This window comes from Cannabis sativa, chromosome 8 (assembly GCF_029168945.1).
Source record: "Cannabis sativa cultivar Pink pepper isolate KNU-18-1 chromosome 8, ASM2916894v1, whole genome shotgun sequence".
Taxonomy (NCBI): Eukaryota; Viridiplantae; Streptophyta; class Magnoliopsida; order Rosales; family Cannabaceae; genus Cannabis; species Cannabis sativa.
Window position 1 is genome coordinate 14124710 of NC_083608.1, and position 21153 is coordinate 14145862.

Genomic DNA, 21153 nt, shown 5'->3' on the forward strand with positions numbered 1-21153 from the left:
TAGGGTATTTTTTGGAACTTCTCGTAAGTTATATCCCTTAATCCAGTTGATGAGAAACTAGCAATTTGGACTCACACCAGTGTCTTCCAAATCAATTCACCACACACAAGGAATATTGTGGGTTATTAAGAACAATAGAAAGAAAAAATAGTTTGCCTTTTCTCTTTAGGGTATTCAAAAATAGCAGAGTAAAGTGATGTTCTGATTTCTCAAATCAAGCTCCTATTTATAGTAGTTAAATCCCTTTAATTATATCATTATTTAATTATTTAAATAAATATCTATAACCGAATTCGGTTACTGATATTTATGAGAGAATCTCTCAACTACTTGAGAGAATATCTCAACAACCTTGAAATATCTTTAACCACTTTTTAAATTAGATATTTACATATTGAATTAATTAAATAATTAATGAACCTAAAAAGACAAATCTAATGATACAAGCCTAGGCACCTACCTTGTTGTTTAAGACAATGCTAGTGTCTTTTGTCCTAACAACTTTTGTCTTAACAAATCTTGTCTCGACAAATTCTGTCTTAACAATTTTTGTCTTTTTTCCTATTTAATTAATTTTAAAAAATTATTTATTTTTGTAAATTTTGCCAATTCAAAATAGATTTTCTTCGAACTCTTTATTCAACTCTTTATCCCTACTCTTAACAGTGTTTCAAGGTGGCAATTCGGAGACCATAGACCTATAATTCCAAGCTTCAATAAACTAGATTATTTATTGAGTGTCATCAACCAAATAATATTTTATTTATTAATTCCATGATTACTCCACTATAAATATAAATTTACACTCTTAGTAATTATAGAATTATATTTACTAAGTTTAACTGTAGTGTCCATTGATATAATCAATTCCAATGATTAGCCCTTTATGTGTTGGTTCGTAATTAGTTTTGGTCAAAATATACCTTTTCTAATTGCTTATTTACCTTTAATTCCATTAATTCACTAGTGAAAGTATAATTCAAGATCTTATTTGAATTTGTGCACAACATTTCAGTTCTAGAATTAACATTTAAAGGGAATCAACATTCGATCCATTAAGAAAGTCAGGATTCTATAATTGTACATCATGTTCCCAGCCATCCATGTTTTTGAAAATTTACTTAGGGAAATTTGATTTTATATACTTAAAAAACTAAAAAAATTTATTCTTAAACCAATACATTTTAAACTAACAAAAATATAACACTTTTTTCAAAACCCCAAAAATACCCCTCTCATAATTCAAACCCTTTCTCTCTCCTTCCCTCAAACTCTCTCTGCATCTATCTCTCTCTCTCTATCTCGGCATCCCACAACCGCCCACCAACAAATCGCCCCCAACCCTCACCACCACCTCCGACCACCCGCACCAAATCACCCAAACGCCGCACCACCACCTCCGACCCAACCCCCTCTCTCGGACCACCCAAACGCCGCACTAAATCACCGCACCACCACCTCCGACCCAGCCCCCTCTCTCAGACCACCCAAACGCACCACCACGGCTCACCTCCACCACCTCCGACCACCTCCGACCCAGCCCCCCTCTCTCGGACCCAGCCCCTCTCTCTCTTCGTCTCTCTGAAATTGAAAAGAAAAAAAAAGCCCAGGTCTGATGGTCGGACCATGGGGTCCGACCAATCGGACCCATCGGATCCCATGGTCCGACCATCGGACCCCCCCCCCCCCCCTCTCTTCGTCTTTCTCAAACTGAAAGGAAAAAAAAAATCGGACCCCATGGTCCGACCATCGGACCTGGGGTTGTGGGATGCCGAGATAGAGAGAGAAAGAGAGATGCAGGGAGAGTTTGAGGGGTATTTATGAGGTTTTGAAAAAAATGTCATATTTCTTTTTAGTTTAAAATGCATTGGTTTAAGAATAAAATATTTTAGTTTTTTAAGTATAGAAAATCAAATTTCCCTTTACTTATTGTCTCAAATTACTACAATATAACAGATAAAAAAATAGACTAAAAAATTCTCTTCAATGATAAAACAGATTGGAGTGTATTAGAATAATCCTTTTAAGGGACCTCAACTTAGACATGGATCTCAACCTAAACCCTTAACTTGCACTCAAATCTCACTCCCAACCCTTAACCCATTTTGTCTTAGCTAACTTAAAAAAAAAAAAAAAATTTACGAGACATTTATATGGATTTTTTTTATATAAAAAATTGAAAAATAAAAAAAGTTACGGAACACATTTTTATTTTTTAAAATAAAAAAACTAAAAGAGTGTTTAACTATATCACTTAAATATTATTTTCACTTTTAAAAAATAAAAATTATTTCTAAAAGCCAATAGGCAGAGTTTGACCAATTATTTTGAAAATTAAGTTATTTTTTTAATTAAAAAGCAATTTTTTTGATACTTTCTTTCACATACTCGAGCCCAGGATGAGGTCATGTCCAAAGTCTGAGTTCGGGGTCCAAATCCAGGTTCATGTCCATGGTTGATGCCTAAGGGTCAACACTGTGGTCAGGGTTCAAGTCTAGGTCCTTGTCCGGTTTCGAGATGGGTTTGGGATTGAGACCAAATTCAAATCCATACCAGGGTTAGGGTAGGATTGAATTCGTGTCGAAGTGTGTAATATTAAAATTTTTTATAAAGTAAAAAAAATTAAAAATAATTTTTAGAAAACATTAACCAAACATATAATTGCATTTTGAAAACTACAAAAATTATTTTCTAATAACAAAAAATAAAAAAATAATGCCAAAACTCCTAAAATTCTATTTTGGCTAAGCACATCAATATAACGTTTTTGCTTCAAGTCTCTATTGAGCCTCATACTAGCTCTATAGACCAATAAATTTCTAGGGTATTTTGTCCTCACTAGCACACTTTTTTCCAAGAAATCATCTATCTTGAAATTACCCCAGATCAAGCACACTTAACCGTAAAGTTATTTTAAAACAAGATGTTGATATAGGTAGTACCAATACCTCTTCAACTATACAATTCTATATCTACACAATTTTAAATATGAAATTGCACAACTCCTAATCTTTCCCTTTGCGAATCACGAAGTCTAACAGTCACAATTAAGTATTTATTTATGACACAAATTTCTCATTTAGAAAATCCCTAAAAAAACCTCCATTTAGGAGACATATTAAATTGTGTAGTTGATGAGATAATATTCGTGTGAGGTGTGACATAATAGGGGCATAAATCCAAAGAACGAAGTTTAGCGTTGAAGTTAAAAACAAAACAAATAAGAAAGAAAGGAAGAATGAATGAATGAATGAGGTGGTGAGACGAGGATTTCGTGGAATAGCCATAGCCATAGCTAACCCTTCTTCTTTGCCGCCGCCGCCTTTCTCACTCTTCTTCTCATCCTCCTCTTCTTCACTTCTCTCATCTTCCCCCTCGCTTCACCCTCCCATGGGGTCCCAACTCCCTGGCCTCGATTCCCAGGTCGCTGACTGGCCTGCCAACCGCGTCAGGGACACCTTCATCAGCTTCTTTCAGGCCAAGGATCACGTTTTCTGGAAGTCCAGTCCTGTTGTTCCTCACAACGATCCAACCCTCCTGTTCGCCAATGCCGGTCAGTTCAATTTATTTCGATGATTGGAAGTTTGATTTATTTTGCTCGGAACATTTGGTTATTGGGAAAATGAGGGAAAGTGTTGTTTTTTTTATTGGTTTATTAATCGTCTTGTTTGACGGAAGAATTGAAATGGCAGGGATGAATCAATACAAGCCGATATTTTTGGGGACTGCTGATCCCAATACTGCCTTGAGTAAGCTGACTCGAGCTTGCAATACTCAGAAATGTATTCGAGCTGGTGGGAAACACAATGACCTCGACGACGTAGGGAAAGACACTTACCACCACACCTTCTTTGAGATGCTTGGAAATTGGTCTTTTGGGGATTATTTTAAGAAAGAAGCTATTGGTTGGGCTTGGGAACTTCTTACTGAGGCAAGTGCATCTGCTTACACAACCACTTACTTTTTGTTACTAAAGAAAATTGATGAAATTTGTCAGTTTGGATAACTGAATTTAGACTAGTTAAATAATACTGTTGTTCTTCAACATATGAAGGCATAATATTGATTACTCATGCTGTATAAGTTTGTGTTGTTTCAATCATTAACTGGACTGTATTGTATGAATATAAAAGTAAGAATATAAACCTCACTCAATAAACTTTCGCTGGAAGAATGGTAGGGAGTAGTAGAGACCGCTTCATATCGAACAACTTCGACCTTGCAGCCATAGATGGATCTAAAGAGACCAGCATGTACAATTACATGTTGCCAAAATAACTTACAAAAGCTTGTACAAAGCACGAAAACGTTGATAACAAACTCGTATTGAATTCAAGACCAATAACTGCTTAGATTCCTGCTTTTATTGGCTTTAAACTTGCACTACCCTTTTGTTGCTTAATAATGAAAATGGGAATTTAAATATATTTTTGAAAACAATAATTTTTTCTTATACTTACAGGTTTATAAACTTCCTACTGAACGGATTTATGCTACCTATTTTGGTGGTGATGAGAAAGCTGGTCTAGCCCCTGACAACGAAGCCAGAGATATATGGCTCCAATTTTTACCATCTGAACGTGTTCTACCATTTGGCTGTAAAGTATGCTATTATACATATAATGTTTCTTGCATTTTAAGAAGAGAAGAGCCTTTTCACATGCATTGCAATAGATTCTTGATAGCATTTTGCAACTTCAGAATATATGTTTATTTCATTGCTTTCTGAATTAAAACATTAAAGAGCCAAAAGAAAGAGAAATATTAAATCATAAAGGATTAGGCTATGCTCAAGCTTGTTCCAACTCATGGATCTATAAATAGAAAGGGAAAGGACAGCCTCCTTTTTTAGTTATATCATCAATAATGTGTAATTGTCTTTGTCTCCTCTAACTAATGATGAAGGAGCACATTAATTTGAAACTAGTGCCGCAATTTATTTCTATTTGATTCTCAAATCTTTTCACTTGATAGGACAATTTCTGGGAGATGGGTGACACTGGTCCATGCGGACCATGCACTGAGATACACTATGATAGAATTGGTAATCGTGATGCCGCCTCCCTAGTTAACAACGATGATCCTACATGCATTGAGATTTGGAACCTTGTCTTTATACAGGTATATTGGTGATATTTGTTTTGAAGGCGACTTTATTTTTTTTGGTATAAATTACGATTTCTGGTTTAGTAGAATTCAGCAATTAAATATTTGAGCTGTTTTTGAAAGCTTATACAAATGAAGTTATGTTTCATTTTTCTTCTGATGATACTTTGTGAGTCTGTGCACGATTTGCTGAAATAGCATTGCATTTTTTTTTTACTGCGTGATTGATTATATTTCGAGGCATTGTACAGAAAAAACCAATTGATTTGTTTTTTCTTTTGTTTTGTCATTCTTCAATAGTTCAATCGGGAAAGTGATGGCTCACTAAAGCCTTTGCCTGCTAAGCATGTTGATACTGGGATGGGTTTTGAGAGATTGACTTCTATACTCCAAAACAAGATGAGCAATTATGATACTGATGTTTTCTTACCCATATTTGATGCCATTCAAAAGGTAAAATCTATTATGTTTTCTTCTATTATTTTGTAGCATTTTATTTTTCCTTCTCTTCAGGTTCATTTGTGGTTTATGGTAAAGTTTGTTTTTCAACAGCTACATCATATATACATGGTGTAAGTTGGAATGTTACATTTATTCATGTGTATTTGAATACACTATTTTCCTTTCTACTTATTTGTAGACAACTGGGGCTCGACCATATAGTGGGAAAGTTGGAGCAGAAGATGTAGACAAAATTGACATGGCATACAGAGTTGTGGCGGATCACATAAGAACACTTTCTTTTGCCATAGCTGATGGCTCTTGCCCTGGTACAACAAATCTTATTTGCTCATTGTATTTTTAATTTTACATTTGAGATCACATATCTTAAACCTTAATATTAGATGTGGTTGTGCATTTTATTAGTTGCTTATTTATACACCTATTCAATTTTATTGTCCTTCTCTATCGATTTACTTTGGATGACCAGTGCAGAAGGGGATATGAAAGTTAAGATAAGTAATTATATAAAAATCAATGAAGAGAAAATTTAAAAAGAAAGGAAAATAAAGTTTTTAAAAACCAATATTATGTATATCATAGATAGTGGGAAAAAAACATAAAAACTACTAGGGGAGGATCCTGTCTAAGACAAGAGGATCTCTTCTCTTTTTTTCAAAAAAAAAAAAAACATAAAAACTACTAAACAAATTCTATTGTAAACATCTTTCCAGTCCACTTAAACTATTCTTTCTACGGAATATTTTGTTTCTTATGTTGGCATTGTTTCCTAGAGAAATAAAAAGGAAAGATTTAGTTAATGTCAATTTCAAATGAAAGTTGATGTATGAATTTGCCAGTTAAAATACGTTTTTTTTTTTGGTTTGCTATCCGTTTTTCCCTTTCATAGAGTAAATTCTTCACTACATGCCGTCTCTTGTTCTTTAGTCATTTGAGCTATTTTTACTTCTCATGATATTCAAATAACATTCATCAATTTAGAGTGTTCTTAGGCAATGATTTCTGATTGATTTCTAGTTTTGACATGGGACATTTTACTTACTACCAGGCAATGAGGGTCGTGAATATGTTCTTAGGCGTATTCTTCGACGAGCTGTTCGTTATGGAAGTGAGGTTCTCAAAGCGCAAGAAGGATTTTTTCATGGGTAAAAACCGATACTTCTCGCTTCACTAAGAATAAGATGACTACCATTATTTCCCAAGTAGCTATCTAGAGTATCCTGTCACCCAGAGATTTTGGGTTCAGTGTGAAGAATCTATTATTAAAATCCTTTGCTTTATGCAGTTGATTGAATTTTTGTGTATGGGGGAGTCTTTGTTGTGTTGTATTTTTTTGTGTTCCGCTATTGTTTGTAGTTTATTCATTTGAAGGACCATTTTCCTAAGATTACTGCTATTTTTTTATGCTCTTTTTCTATTTCTATCTCTTCAACATGCCATACGAGATATGAATTTTTTCTTCTACCTTTCAAATTTGCTTTGTTGTTAACATGATTTTTGATTGCAGGCTTGTAGACATTCTTGTGAAAGTAATGGGTGATGTATTTCCAGAGCTAAAACAACATGAAGTGCGCATTAGGGAGATCATTGCTGACGAGGAAGCTAGTTTTGGGAAGACCTTACTTAAGGTGAGCATTTTTATTATCTTTATACTAGAGGCCAAACATCTGAAAAGGAAAAAAAATGCTTAAATTTTGGTTTTTGTCTTTCAAATAAACAAGAACTGAAGTTTTCCATCAAAAACTCAATGGTTGTTGCTCCTCTTAATTAGTGGTTGATCAGTCTTTTGGGCTGTTGCTATAGTAATTCTAGTCACTTTTGTTGCAAGCTATACACTTCACTGATTAATGCTATATGCAAACTACTATGATCTCTTTGTGTGAGGCATTATAATTATTTTCAGAGTCTACTTTTATTTGCTGTCTATTACATCATCTGAAGCTTGGAAACAATTCCATATAGGTTGTATTTATGTGAGGTGGCATCTTGAGGGGATTAAATAAATGATGGTTTTTCTTGATTTTCTTTCTAGAGTTCATACCATATCCACCATAGTAACATTTTTTTTATGTGCAACAAAGCTAATTCAATCACCCACTTGTCTTTTTAGGGAATTGAGAAGTTTAAGAAAGCTGCTCAGGATGTAGAAGGGAAGACATTAAGTGGACAGGCAAGTAATATCCAAAAAAAAGTTCTTATTTTCTTTTTGTTACAAATTGTTTCTTACAAGGAAACAATTACGGGAGAAATAATTCTCTCTTATTTTCTTTTGCTTACAAAGTTTGTTTCTTACTGCAACAAAAGTCATGTGGCTTTTACTTATCCTTCATTTTGTTCATTGTTGTATTAACTCTGTTATTGTTCGTGGTGTAGGATGCTTTTGTCTTGTGGGACACATTTGGTTTCCCACTAGATTTGACTCAGGTACACGGAGTTCATAATTGTTTTCTGGTGAGTGTTTTAAGTATCATATCCTGATAACTTTGTCTTGCAGTTAATGGCAGAAGAAAGGGGCTTACAAGTTAATGTTGATGGTTTTAATAAAGCCATGGATGAGGCAAGGGAAAGATCAAGAAATGCTCAAAATAAGGTATTATTTCTTCCCCGTGTTCTCTGTAATACATCCAATTAACATAATTTTTGTTTGTCATTAAATACTTCAAATTTCAAGAATTTTGGTGAATGGAGTAGAGTAGTTCTTTTAAGAATTTTGTAATGATATTTTTGCAGCAATCTGGTGGTGCTATAGTTATGGATGCTGATGCTACTGCAGCGTTGCATCACAGGGGGATTGCAGCAACAGATGATAGCTTCAAATTTACTTGGTTCAAGGTTAATGCCACTGATTGTTACTATTTTCTTATGTATATATAGCTGATATCTTTAGATATTTGACTACTGTTACACCACTGGCAAGCATTAGTTTTACTTCTAGTGCACAAGAGTAACAAATGTTGTTTACACTGGTTCTGTGCCCATCATTTCAGGACCACAAGACTACAGTAAAAGCAATTTATACGGGTTCTGAATTTGTTGATAGTGTTTCTGCGGATGTCGAAGTTGGTATAGTTTTAAGCTCGACAAGTTTCTATGCCGAGCAAGGTGGTCAGGTAATATAGTCCTGTTTTTATTTTTTTTTCTATTGGTACTACACTAATTAAGTATGATAAATTTTTTTCCTGTTATTAATTGTTTATAAGAAAAAAGACTCAATTGTTTTCATTTAGGATAAAAAAATGCTCTCTTCTCTCTCCTACTTTTGAGAGAACTCATGCACGTACGATCCTTCAATGGCCTTCCTGGCCATGACAAGTATTGGTCGTCCCGGCACTGTGGCCCCACTGGTCATGGGAAGAAAACATCCATGACCCCACTGGTTTTGGAGGTGAGAAGTGTTCTGAGTCTGTTAGTCCAAGGCCACATAGGTATTGGAGCTTCAGAACTGAACACAAAGTGTTCATGCTAACATTATCCAATGATGGTGGAATGGTGAGAATTTGCGAGAGGACTAGAATAGCAGGATTCGAGATAGCTGTAACAATTGATGCAGCTGCTTGGATTCTGGAAAATTTGGAGGAGATACAGAAAAAAGATGGAAGGCAGCGGAACTCATTCAAAAGATCCTTTCGGAACTATACAATCAGCTGCTTCTTGGAGGTCTTCCAGAATACGAAGGGTGTATTTCTTAAGATCTCTGTACTGAGAAACAACATGGTAAAGATGGTGATCGTACCTGAAGAAAAGGAGGCGAGAGGCTGGAGGGAGTTCGAAGATTGTCTTAGCAGCTTATTGAGAAGAAAGCCCATGGGGCGAATAGAAGATATCCCTGTGGCAAGCAATAAAGCTTCATGGGCTAATGTGGTAAAACAGTCAGTGGATAAAGAGGTAGCACCACAAAAATATGGAAGCAAAGCCAGGGAAGAGAGTGGACGACACCAGAAGCAACAGAGGAATATGAAATATGGCAATCTTGGTGAATGGGATTTTTTACCATCCTTCAAGCCAGGATTTTGGTTTAAAAATAATTTTCCAGCAAAGCGGCTCAACCAGAAAAATTTCACAGAATATTTAAGTGCTAAACAATGCACTAAAGACTGGAAGTTGGCGGTTATTATGTTCAGAGACAACAGTGAAAGTTCTTGGAGTTGTATTTTCTTTAATTTATCTATGGAATTGGGGAAAAAACTCGAAGTAAGTCAGTTGTTTGATGATAGGACAATTATATGGTGCAAGGATGAAAATGAAAAGGAGGAATTGCTGAAGTTAAAACAGAAGAAAGTGGCAGGTGCGTGTGCAGTAGTGACCTTTGTCAATTGGTCGCTCGAAAAACAGAGCAAAGATGTGAAGATTGATTGTAGGGGATCTTGGATTGGGATCGAAGGTTCTCCCATAAGCCTTTGGAGGATGAAAACGATGAGGAAGATTGGTGCTCTATGCGGAGGCCTATTAGACGTTGATAAGGAGACGGCTGAAATGAATTTTTTGCCCCACTTAAGATTGAAATCGGAGGGACACTCCGATGGTTTTATTCCTGAGATCTTAGCAGTAACAATTGACAATCTTCATCTGGTTTTGAAATTTTTCAAACTCAACTATAGAAACTACAGATTTAATGGAGGGTTCAGCACCCTCTGGTTTCAAGATACGGCTATGTGTCGGTTGATTGAAAATGATGATGAGGGGTTTGAAGAGGGTCTGACTGAGGGAACGACGAGGGAAGATGCAGGAGCTGATCGATATACGGAGGTAATGAAGGACGGTGAGGCCATTAATGTTCAGAACGAAGATGGTGCTCAGATGTCGGAGAACCAGACGTCGGTGGAGTCCAACTACATTGAGAAAGAAGCCGAGAAGACGGTGGGGGCAGACAATTGATGTCACATCAGTTCTCGAGGTGGATAGCTGCTGTAATCTTAACGCATTTAATGAGAGTTCGACTCCCGAGGCAGGCGAAGTCGAAAAGTCATTTAGTGTGCAGAGAAAAGCTGCTGTGGAGGCCGTAGGACACGAACAAGGACATTTAAGTCGTACGGCTGAGAGTTTTGAGGAGGAGTGCCGTTCGGTCTTCATTGATGTGCCTTGTGTTGGAAAAGCCAAAAAGAAAGAAGAAGTGACTCTTAAGAGAATTTTTGGTCGGTTATTTCAAAATTTATGTGGTAAGTATGTGGATAAAGCACCAGTTGTGATGATTCTTCTCCACCCTTATGACACGTGGATTAATGGTGTTAGTGGGACAAACCCTCTATGTGTCCCAAAGAGGTTGTTGGGCCTGGATTCAATTGGATTTAATCAATTAATGATTAAGTCATTTAATAAAAGGGGCCAAATATTAATGATTTTAATGATTTTAATGGAGATGGGCCGTATATGTGTTAGGGAGTGGCCAAATATTAATTATTTGGAGTGTTTGGGGCCAAAGGTTAGTATGGGCCAGATTTTAAGTGGGTCAGTGAGGGAAATTGTCCCTTTAATGGGATTGGAGGTGATGAGAAGTGACATGGGCCAATTTAATTACAAACACTTGGGCCCTTTTACTATTTTACTGGACCAAAAGCAAGTTCGGGTGCCTTCTTCAAGACAAGTAAAAGCTACTATGGATAATATAAACATCATTTTTGAAGGTATTCTCAAGATAGTTAGACCGAAGAGAAGAGAAGAGTTTAGAAGTGCAGATATTAATTTATGGGAAGACTTCAATGCTAGAGGAAGAATAAGGTCGAACTCAGTGATACAAGAATCGGAACAAGTTCTACTTGAGGAGGAAGCCATCAGTGAAAGAAAGCTGAAAGTATACCTTAGGAAAAGAAAATCCATTTCTTTTGACAGCGAGGTAGTATTTGAGCCTATAGTCGGGGAAGATCATTTTGAGGAATTGGAGAAGGATGAAGACCCAAGTGTGGAAGGAATTAATGAATTCAGTTCAGCAGAGGATGATTCGGAAGAAGAAGATGATTCTTGTACAGAAGAAGATGAAAAAATTGAAGATATTGTATGTCATATCAAGGAGCTTTGGCCAGAGGATGATAGTCTTAAAAGAGGCTCAGAACCCCGTGAGCTTGCTGCTAAGACTGCAAGAGTGGATTTGGCCGACCCAGAAGAGAGAGAGACTTTGTTATTTTCTGAAATAGATTTAGTTAAATCCATGGCAGATTTGGGCATGAATCTAATACTTAATGAGAATGTAGAGAAACATAAAATTCAGTGCCTCAAGAGTGGAAGGAAGAGCAATAGAGAACTCAAAAACTTGACTTTTAATATAAATTATGAGAAAGGTCAGAAAAAAGAAGGGCTTCCAAAAAGATCAATATGAGAATCCTAACTTGGAATGTTAGAGGAAGTGGAGACAAGATGAAGAGAAAGGCGATCAAGGCTACAATCAGTAAGGTGAATCCGGATTTGGTGGTGTTACAAGAAGTGAAGAAGACAGCTGTTGACAGGAAGTTCATTGGCAGTATTTGGAGATCCCGTTTTAAAGCGTGGATTTTGATGCCTGCCATAGGAAGATCAGGAGGTACGTTGTTAGTATGGGATACTAGACGTATCAAGGTTTTGGAGTCCATGGTCGGCGAATTTTCAATTTCAGTATTGATTGAAGCCGAAGATCGAAGACCGTGGTGGTTCTCTGGGGTCTATGGTCCATGTTCATACAAAGATAGGTTAGCTTTTTGGGATGAGATGGCTGGCCTAAGTGCAATTTGTGGTGATATGTGGTGTTTAGGAGGGGATTTTAATGTGGTTAGGAGGCTGCAAGAGAAACTAAATAGTAACTCTTGGACTAAGAGTATGAAGATGTTCGATCAATTGGTGCGAGAATTGAAGCTAATGGACCCAAATTTGAATAATGGAAAGTTTACTTGGTCGAACTTTCGAAGTAAGCCGATCTGTTGTAGGCTGGACAGATTCCTTTTCACCAACAATTGGAGCAATGCGTTCACTTTTGTGAGACAAGAGATGTTGGTTAGGATTGTATCGGATCATAGTCCAGTTGTACTCGACTCCAACCCCCCTTCTTGGGGTCCTAGTCCTTTTCGTTTTGATAATCAATGGCTAGAGCATAATATGTTCTCCAGGAGTTTTGAGAGTTGGTGGCAGAAGACTGAAGGATCCGGTTGGGAGGGCACTAAGTTTATGAGTAAATTGAGGGAAGTCAAAGGAAAAATTAAGGAATGGAGCAAAAAGACATTCGGCAACAAACACTTGATAAAAACTGCTATGGAAAGAAGACTAATGTATTTAGACAGTTTGGAAGCTTCTGATGAGTGGAACCATTCATTAATGGAGGAAAGAAGGGCAATCAAAAAAGAATGGCAGCAATTGGTCTTTGAAGAGGAAAGGGGTGTATGGCTGAAATCAAAGTGCAAATGGGCTAAGGAAGGCGATGCAAATTCAAGGTTCTTTCATAATCTGTTGAATGCAAGGAAATCCAGGAACACAATATCAAGAATTGAAAGAGAAGATGGATCAATTATTGAGGAGAAGGAGGAAATAGTCAAGGAGATAACTTCTTTCTTCTCAAGCCTGTACACTTCTGAAAGAAGGGTGGGTAGGAGTGTTGAAGGAATTGACTGGCACGCAATACCAGATGACTCCGCTAGGCACTTAGAAAGACCGTTTGATGAGAGCGAAGTCAGAGAGGCAGTTTTCAGCTGTGAAGGCAGTAAAGCCCCGGGACCAGATGGCTTCAGTTTGGCCTTGTTTCAGTCTCAATGGGAGGTAATCAAAGAAGATTTGATGAAAGTTGTTAAGTCGTTTGAAAAAGATGGCATAATTCAAGGAAGCATCAACGAAACATTTATTTGCCTAATTCCTAAGAAGCTTAGCAGTTGTAGGGTTAGAGACTACAGACCAATCAGCCTTATAACAAGTGTTTATAAGATTATTGCTAAGATGCTCTCAATCAGACTCAGGGATGTTTTGGGTGAGACTATCCTTGAAACTCAGTCGGCCTTTGTTGAAGGTCGACAAATATTGGATTCAGTTCTCATTGCTAATGAGACAGTAGAAGACTATAGAAGCAGAGGCAGAAGCGGCTTGGTTTTCAAAATTGACTTTGAAAAAGCTTATGACCGAGTCGAATGGGAATTCGTGGACTTAGTTTTGTGCAAGAAAGGATTTGGGGAAACTTGGAGAAAATGGATCAAAGGTTGTATATCATCTACCTCTTTCTCAGTCTTTGTCAATGGCGCACCTAGGGGAAAGTTTTCTGGGTCGCGAGGACTCAGACAAGGTGACCCACTTTCGCCCTTTCTATTTACCCTGGTGGCAGATGTGCTGGGGAGAATGACGAATAAGGCTGTTAGCTCAGGTAATATTTCTGGATTTTTGGTAGGAAAGGAGAGAGTCCAAGTTAGTCACCTTCAATTTGCAGATGATACGTTATTTTTTATCGATAATGAGCAATCATTACACAAGTTGTTGAGGCTAGTAGAAGCATTTTGTGCTATATCTGGACTAAAGATTAATATGAGCAAAAGTCAATTGTTGGGAATATGTACGGATGAGGAGATTGTTTCAAGGCTTGCAAGGAGGATTGGATGTGAAATAGGAAGTTGGCCATTGCAATATCTAGGATTGCCCTTGGGGGGTTCGCCTAGGAAATGGAGTTTCTGGGAACCAGTGCTGGACAAGTGTGCCAAAAGACTCGATGGATGGAAATGTGCATTTTTATCGAAAGGGGGTAGGTTGACTCTCATTCAGTCAGTCCTATCCTCTCTTCCCTTATATTTCCTATCATTATTTAAAGCACCTAAGTCAGTAACTAAAGCATTGGAGAAGATGATGAGAGATTTTTTCTGGGAAGGTAGTGAGTCTACAAGTGGGGATCATCTAGTGGCTTGGGACGAGGTTTGTAGGCCTCGACATGAGGGAGGCTTAGGCATTGGGAGGTTAGATTTAAGGAACAAAAGTTTGCTTATGAAGTGGTTGTGGAGATTTCCCTTAGAGCAGAATTTGTTGTGGCATAGGGTGGTGGTCAGTAGATATGGTAAGGCTGATAATTTCTGGGACTCTAAGAAAGGAAGTCGTCTGTCTCCTAAAGGTCCGTGGAGAGATATCTCAGATTTGTATGACGAGTTTCTGGGTTTGGTACATTTTAAAATTGGAAGAGGGGATAGAATTCGGTTTTGGGAAGACGTCTGGATTGACGATTATCCTTTGGTCACTGCATTCCCTGATTTAGCAGTGATTTCAAAGGGGAGGAACACCCCTATAAATGAAATGATAGTTGACGAGGGGTTACCAGGTGGATGGGTGGAGAGTTGGAACTTCAAATTCAGAAGGCACTTAATGGATAGAGAGTTACCAAGCCTTATTTCATTGATGCAAAAGGTGGAACATGTAAAAGTGTTGAGTATCTCGGAGGATAGCCGTATTTGGAAACCAGATCCATCTGGAGTTTTCACTTGTAAATCAGCTTTCTCCTGGCTGACATCAAATCCATCAACTAGGGGTTTGGATTGGACAAAAACCCTTTGGAAAAGTTGTGTTCCTTCAAAGGTTAAAGTGTTTGGTTGGCTTGTGGCTTTGGACAAAGTAAATGTCCATGACAAGGTGCAAAAAAGGAAGCCTTTTCTTTACATTTCCCCGGGGTGGTGCGTTTGCTGCAAAGGCAGCGGAGAAGATGTTGGCCACCTGTTCTTGGATTGCAAATATATCCGACGATTATGGAGATATGTGTTGGCAGAGTTTGAATTGTCCTGGGTTATGCCAGGGTCTGTTTCACAATTGATAGCGTCCAAGCTAACCGGAGGCAAACGCAGATTAAAGCTTTGGAAAACAGTGATCTTAGCAACAATCTGGGCCGTATGGTTAGAAAGAAATGCCAGAATCTTTGAAGGGACTACTAAATCAGAAGCGGATGTGTGGGAGCAAGTTAAATTTTGGACAGCTACTTGGGTCTTTAGAACCAAACATTTTGAGGATTTATCATTTTTAGATTTATGTAGAGAATGGAAGACAATTATTTAGGGGCTGTAGGTGGTTTTGTTTAGCTTTTCCCTTTTCTGAGGCAAAGCAGGGGAGTACTATTGCCTTAGAATTTCTGTTTTGTTATTAATTGTAACCATGGTTTTCCTCCACCACAAGTGAGGCTTTTAATATATATCGGGGAGGATCCTGTCTAAGACAAGAGGATCTCTTCTCTTTTTCAAAAAAAAAAAAATTGTTTATAAGAAAAAGAAGCAGCAAAGTAATTATTAGAAGGAAACAAGGAAAGTTCCAAACAACAGAGGTACAAATCCACCTACAAAGAAAAAACAGACAATTGGGAAAGGCAAATAGCATATTTTATAAGCTATACATGCAGATCCGAAACTACTACGAAGAAGAATTCAAAACTATTCATGTAGAATGATCAAATGCTATCACTGTTCAATGATATTAAATGGGCTTTTAGCAATTCAGATTATTAGCTATTGTGTATTTGTAGTCACCAAAGATGGTTATTTTTAGCTAAATGAAGGGAAAGTTGTCTGAGTGTACTCATGCACATGTATGCGCTCGTAGTATTATATTTTGCTACATCAAAAAAACTAGAAAGGCAGAGTCGCTAGAAGTTGGAATATGTAACTTGAATATGAGTATTGTAAGCAATCTTCGTTTTTGTATGCTGCATCTTACTTTGCTGTTCTGCTGTAGATTTTTGATACTGGAGTACTTGAAGGTTCCTTTGGGTCATTTCAAGTTGTTAATGTTCAAATATTTGGAGGATTCATCCTTCATATTGGTTATTGCTCTGGAAAGAATGGCAGATTGTCTGTAGGGGACGAATCAATTTGCAAGGTAATTCTGTTTTTGTGATGTGTATCTAGTAGTTATTATCGCTAGTAAATCACTGTCTGTGATACAATGAGTTGTATTTTGATACAATTATGGGTGTGCTAATTATTTTCTATTCTCTGTTACAGGTTGACTATGAAAGACGTAAGTTAATAGCTCCAAATCATACCTGCACACACATGCTGAACTTTGCATTGAGGGTAATACTGAAATATTTTTCATTGCTACAAAGAGTTGATTTTCTTTTAGAAGTGTTCTCAAATTATTATGTAATGTGACTGCAGGAAGTACTTGGGAATCATGTTGACCAGAAGGGTTCTATTGTTCTTCCCGAAAAGCTTAGGTTTGATTTTTCTCATGGTAAGATTGGCCTTCTCTATTGCTATTGATAGAACTTCTATTTTCAGGTTCCTCAGCATTTGTTATGTCTTATTCTTGCTTTTCGTTAAGAATCAAACAATCTTCAAGAATGCTATTTAGATTGATGTGTATATCTTAGGTTATCTGTTGCCTACTTCTTAAATACTCTGCTTGAACTTTTCAGGGAAGCCAGTAGATCCTAATGATTTGAGAAAAATTGAGAATATTGTGAATGAACAAATTGAAGCAAAATTAGATGTCTTTTCAAAGGAGGTTAATCTGGCAGATGCTAAGCGCATCAATAGTTTGCGAGCAGTTTTTGGAGAAGTAAGTTGATTATGTCGACACTTTTTTTTCCTTTTCTTTTGACGTGTTCTGTGCAGTCTTGCTAAAAATAGTATATTTGTAGGTCTACCCAGATCCAGTTAGAGTGGTTGCCATTGGGAAGAAAGTTGATGACCTTCTGGCTGACCCAGAAAATGATGAATGGTCCTCAATTTCTGCAGAACTTTGTGGAGGTTAATATCTGGCTTTTTATTTTATATATGAGTGTGTGTATGTATATTATATTAGTTTTTCTGCAGCGATATAATCCTCCATGGAGTTATCGGTGTTAAGGTTTACTCGTTTGGTTATGTCTAGGGACCCATATATCAAATACAAAAGAAGCCAAGGCTTTTGCACTTCTATCTGAGGAGGGAATTGCTAAAGGGATCAGAAGAATAACTGCTGTTACAACTGATATGGCTTCTGAAGCAAGAGACTTAGCCAACTCACTTGAGAAGGAAGTAGATGATGCATCCAGGGAAGAAGGCAGCTCGCTGGAAAAGGTACTATTTTCCCTATCCGATTATGTACTATAATTTTATATAGGGATACTTATGTCATGAAAAATGTTATATAGGCCAAGAAGTGTCAAAATAGCCCGTTTTAACCGCTCCAATTCAAACTTTCCTCTCAGTGTGTTTCGAAACTTCAGAAATAAAACCCACACCATAATTAGTTAAGGAGTTTGCTTTGAACCATCATTGGAAAACATAAGCAATGTTTTTTCTTTCTTCCAGTCTTGTACTTGGGGAAAAAGGTATCTTCAAATCTCAATTGAAATATTTTGAGTTTTCGACTGTCTTATCTGAGATTGTTCAAGTTTTAAGACAAGACTCTTCTTCAATAATGACTATATTACTTTACATCATAAAACACTTTTCTGTGTTGGTAATGTCTATAAGTATATTGACATCAAAATGAAGGTATGATTCATCAGATCTTGCAATATCTAGTCGTGAATTTATGCATTTATTTTATATTTGCAGGTAGTGGCATCTTTGAAAAATCGTGTGGATTCTGCACCGATCCCAGCTGCTAAGAAAGCTGATATTAGGACCAAGATTGCCCTGCTTCAGGTATTTCCAACTAGGCTTATCATTGTATTCCCTTTTTGTCTATTTATTTATTCATAATCTTTCTTCATTGTTCTTGTTTAAATAAATTTGCTCTGTTGCTGTAGAGTCAAGTGAGAAAAGCACAGAAGAAGATCGCTGAACAAAATTTACAGAAAGCTATCGAGGTTACGATTATGTTTGCTGAGAATGCATTGTCAGAGGGAAAGACATACTGTATATGCAATGTCGATGTTGGCTTGGATGTAACTGCAGTTCGTGAAGCAGTCTCAAAAGTTATGAAGGACAAGGTTATTGGCAAAGTTTTCACTTTTTATTTTCTGTGGATTATTCTTAACTTAGGTAGACAACTTAAAAACTTGACGAGCGAACTTTAGTTTAAGACTCGGTAAATTCTAAAACAATAATGATGGATGTACAACAGGGGATATCTGCAATGGTATTCAGCACAGATGAAACCACAAATAAAGCTGTGGTGTGCGCGGGAGTTCCCGAGAAAGGAGACAAAAGTAAGCTATTGGAGGTGACAGACTGGTTGGCGGCAGCTTTGGAGCCCCTTAAAGGAAGGTGCGGCAAGGGAAAAGGTGGTCTTGCTACTGGCCAGGTTAGTTAATTAGTTATCTTTGGACGACATAATCGCTTAAAGTTAAGTCTCTCTCTTTATAAAAGTGAATCAAGAAGTCTGATTGTGATGTCCGTACATCTTATGGTATACATTTGTTTTTTGAATTTTCAGGGAACAGATGCATCACATGTACAAGAGGCCATGTCTCTTGCAGCATCATTTGCAGGGATGAAATTGAAATGAGGAACGCCATGGCACACGACCTTTTTCTTTTCGGAACAAACAATAGGGGGTTGTCTCTAGGCTGGACTGGCCTATAGGAATTGGTGAGGAAATTCCCATGATAATTTATTTGAGAAGCATTGTCTTCAATTGACATAGGTGTTTTTTTGTTGAAGTACAACAATAATATTAGAGATACAAGAGCTATTTCATTGTTAAATTTATAAATTATACCATTATTGAACAAAATGTAACTTATTTACATAATGATGATGGTCTGTTGATTTTCTCTAAGCTTGTCTAACTGCTTATGGGTTGAACACTTCAACTACTACCATGTAGTGTATTTATATTTATATATATATATATACTAGGTGAATGTACGTGCCGAGCCACGTATTGCTAGTTTTATTTAAGATTTTGGTATTTTTAAGATTTTGAATGTATTTTATTTTTAAAGATTACAAATTTTTTGTTTGAAAAAATTAAATATTTATATTTGAAATATTATTTAATAATGTATTAAAAATAATATTAGTGTAATTATAAAATTGTAAATAAATTTATTATTGGAGTAGTAGATTATTCTATTTAGTTCTTTTTTTAACATAGCATTGTAATGTAAGTTTATATTTATAAATATTCTGTAAAGTGTTAATATTATATGAACATCTCTATTTATAAAGCTAAAAAGTGGGTCAATGACAGAAGTGGTATATCTGCAATCACACAAAGATAGAAGTGGTATTTCTGCTTCCTATGCTTATCCAGAGAAAATATTAGATAACGTAATGTTAACTTTAATATATAAAGATTTTTCTTTTTTAAAAAATAAATAAAAAAAAATATTAATATTCTCTCAAAATAGGTTTGTTAGAGAGATATGTGGGTAAAATGATTTTTTTCATTTAAAAAAAGATTATTAATATTTAAAAGATTGTTTAATTTTTTGGGTTTAATTATTGGGTTTATTTGTTAACGGGAGATCAAACCTAATCGTTAAATTTAACAGAATATTCTTTTTATTTTTAAGAATATTCTGTTAAACCAAGAATTGCCGTTAGATAGGCACTTATATGGGTATGTGGGTATTATCCATGTATGGGTATTTTATTCTTGACCATTGGATCAAATATCTAATGGTTAATATTTATAATCATTAATTAAATATTAAAAAAATTAATATTTCCTATTTTGTTATTCTCTATATTCCTAAAATAGATAAAACTATTAATATAAATAAAAAATTTATAAATGGAATTGTTATTTAAAAAATAAAACACACTAAAAAAATTAACAAACTATTTTTTTTAATAAAAATTATTTTAAAGATTAAAAAGAAAAAAAGTGTATATTTATCTTTTTATAAAATTTCTTCATACTAGAATTCTAAATTGCATTACTGAAAATAAAAAAATAATAATTTTAAGCTTTAAACTGTAATACACTATAAGATTTTTTTTAAAACCTAAAATCTTGAATTTTATAATAATTAACAATTATTTATATGTTTTTGTTTTTGTTTTTTTTTTTTTAAAATACTTGAGCTTACCAAATCTATAAGAACAAAACCAATGAAGAAAATTTTAACAAAAAAAAAATGAAGGAAGAAAAAAGTGTCATAAATATTATTGAATAATGGCAATTGCCAACACAAGAATTTCAGCACAAAAAATTATATTTGACCCCTAGACAAGATTATCATCTTCCAATCCTAAAAATATAAATAATGAACAACACCTCATTAGTTATTCTAGGAGAATGATTCATGGTAATATCAAAAAAATCATTGGATGGTAATAATATTTTTCTAACAATGATAGCCTAAGTAAGAACTAAGAAGTATTGTAGCGTTTTATTTTTAAGAATATGAATAAATTGGATTCCACAATCAAGCTCTTATTCTTCTAAAAAAAAAACACATTAATATATATGTAAATAATTTTTAGTTTTACAATAATAAATTGTTAATAAACTCATAATTTCATAAAATAATAAAATAGTAATTTTAATTAATTTTTAAAAATAATTTATAATTTTTTTTTTCAAATTATTAGTTGTAATTATTTTTCCAATTTCATAAAAAATAAATATAATTTTTTTTTAAAAAAAATAATTTTTAGAAACTTGCCATAAAAAGGTTATTAGATTATTACCTTATTAATTTTTTTAGTTCCCATCAATGGGTATTACCCATTAAAAAGTGTTCCATATATATATATAATTGAATATATATAAATAGGGACAACATGCATGTTGCGG

General features: G+C 35.5%; 1 protein-coding gene across 1 annotated transcript; it reads left to right on the forward strand.

Moving 5' to 3' along the window:
- The first annotated feature begins 3117 nt into the window (after positions 1-3117).
- LOC133030158 (alanine--tRNA ligase) lies at positions 3118-19185 on the forward strand. The gene is made up of 23 exons (XM_061102416.1): positions 3118-3553; positions 3693-3931; positions 4463-4603; positions 4975-5121; positions 5407-5559; positions 5747-5876; positions 6617-6713; positions 7076-7196; positions 7679-7738; positions 7942-7992; positions 8063-8158; positions 8299-8400; positions 8556-8678; positions 16204-16347; positions 16473-16544; positions 16629-16704; positions 16889-17031; positions 17114-17222; positions 17347-17534; positions 18018-18107; positions 18212-18394; positions 18529-18708; positions 18841-19185. Exons 1-23 carry the CDS (start codon positions 3247-3249, stop codon positions 18910-18912), a joined length of 3024 nt encoding a protein of 1007 aa, XP_060958399.1. The 5' UTR covers positions 3118-3246; the 3' UTR covers positions 18913-19185.
- The last annotated feature ends 1968 nt before the right edge of the window (positions 19186-21153 follow it).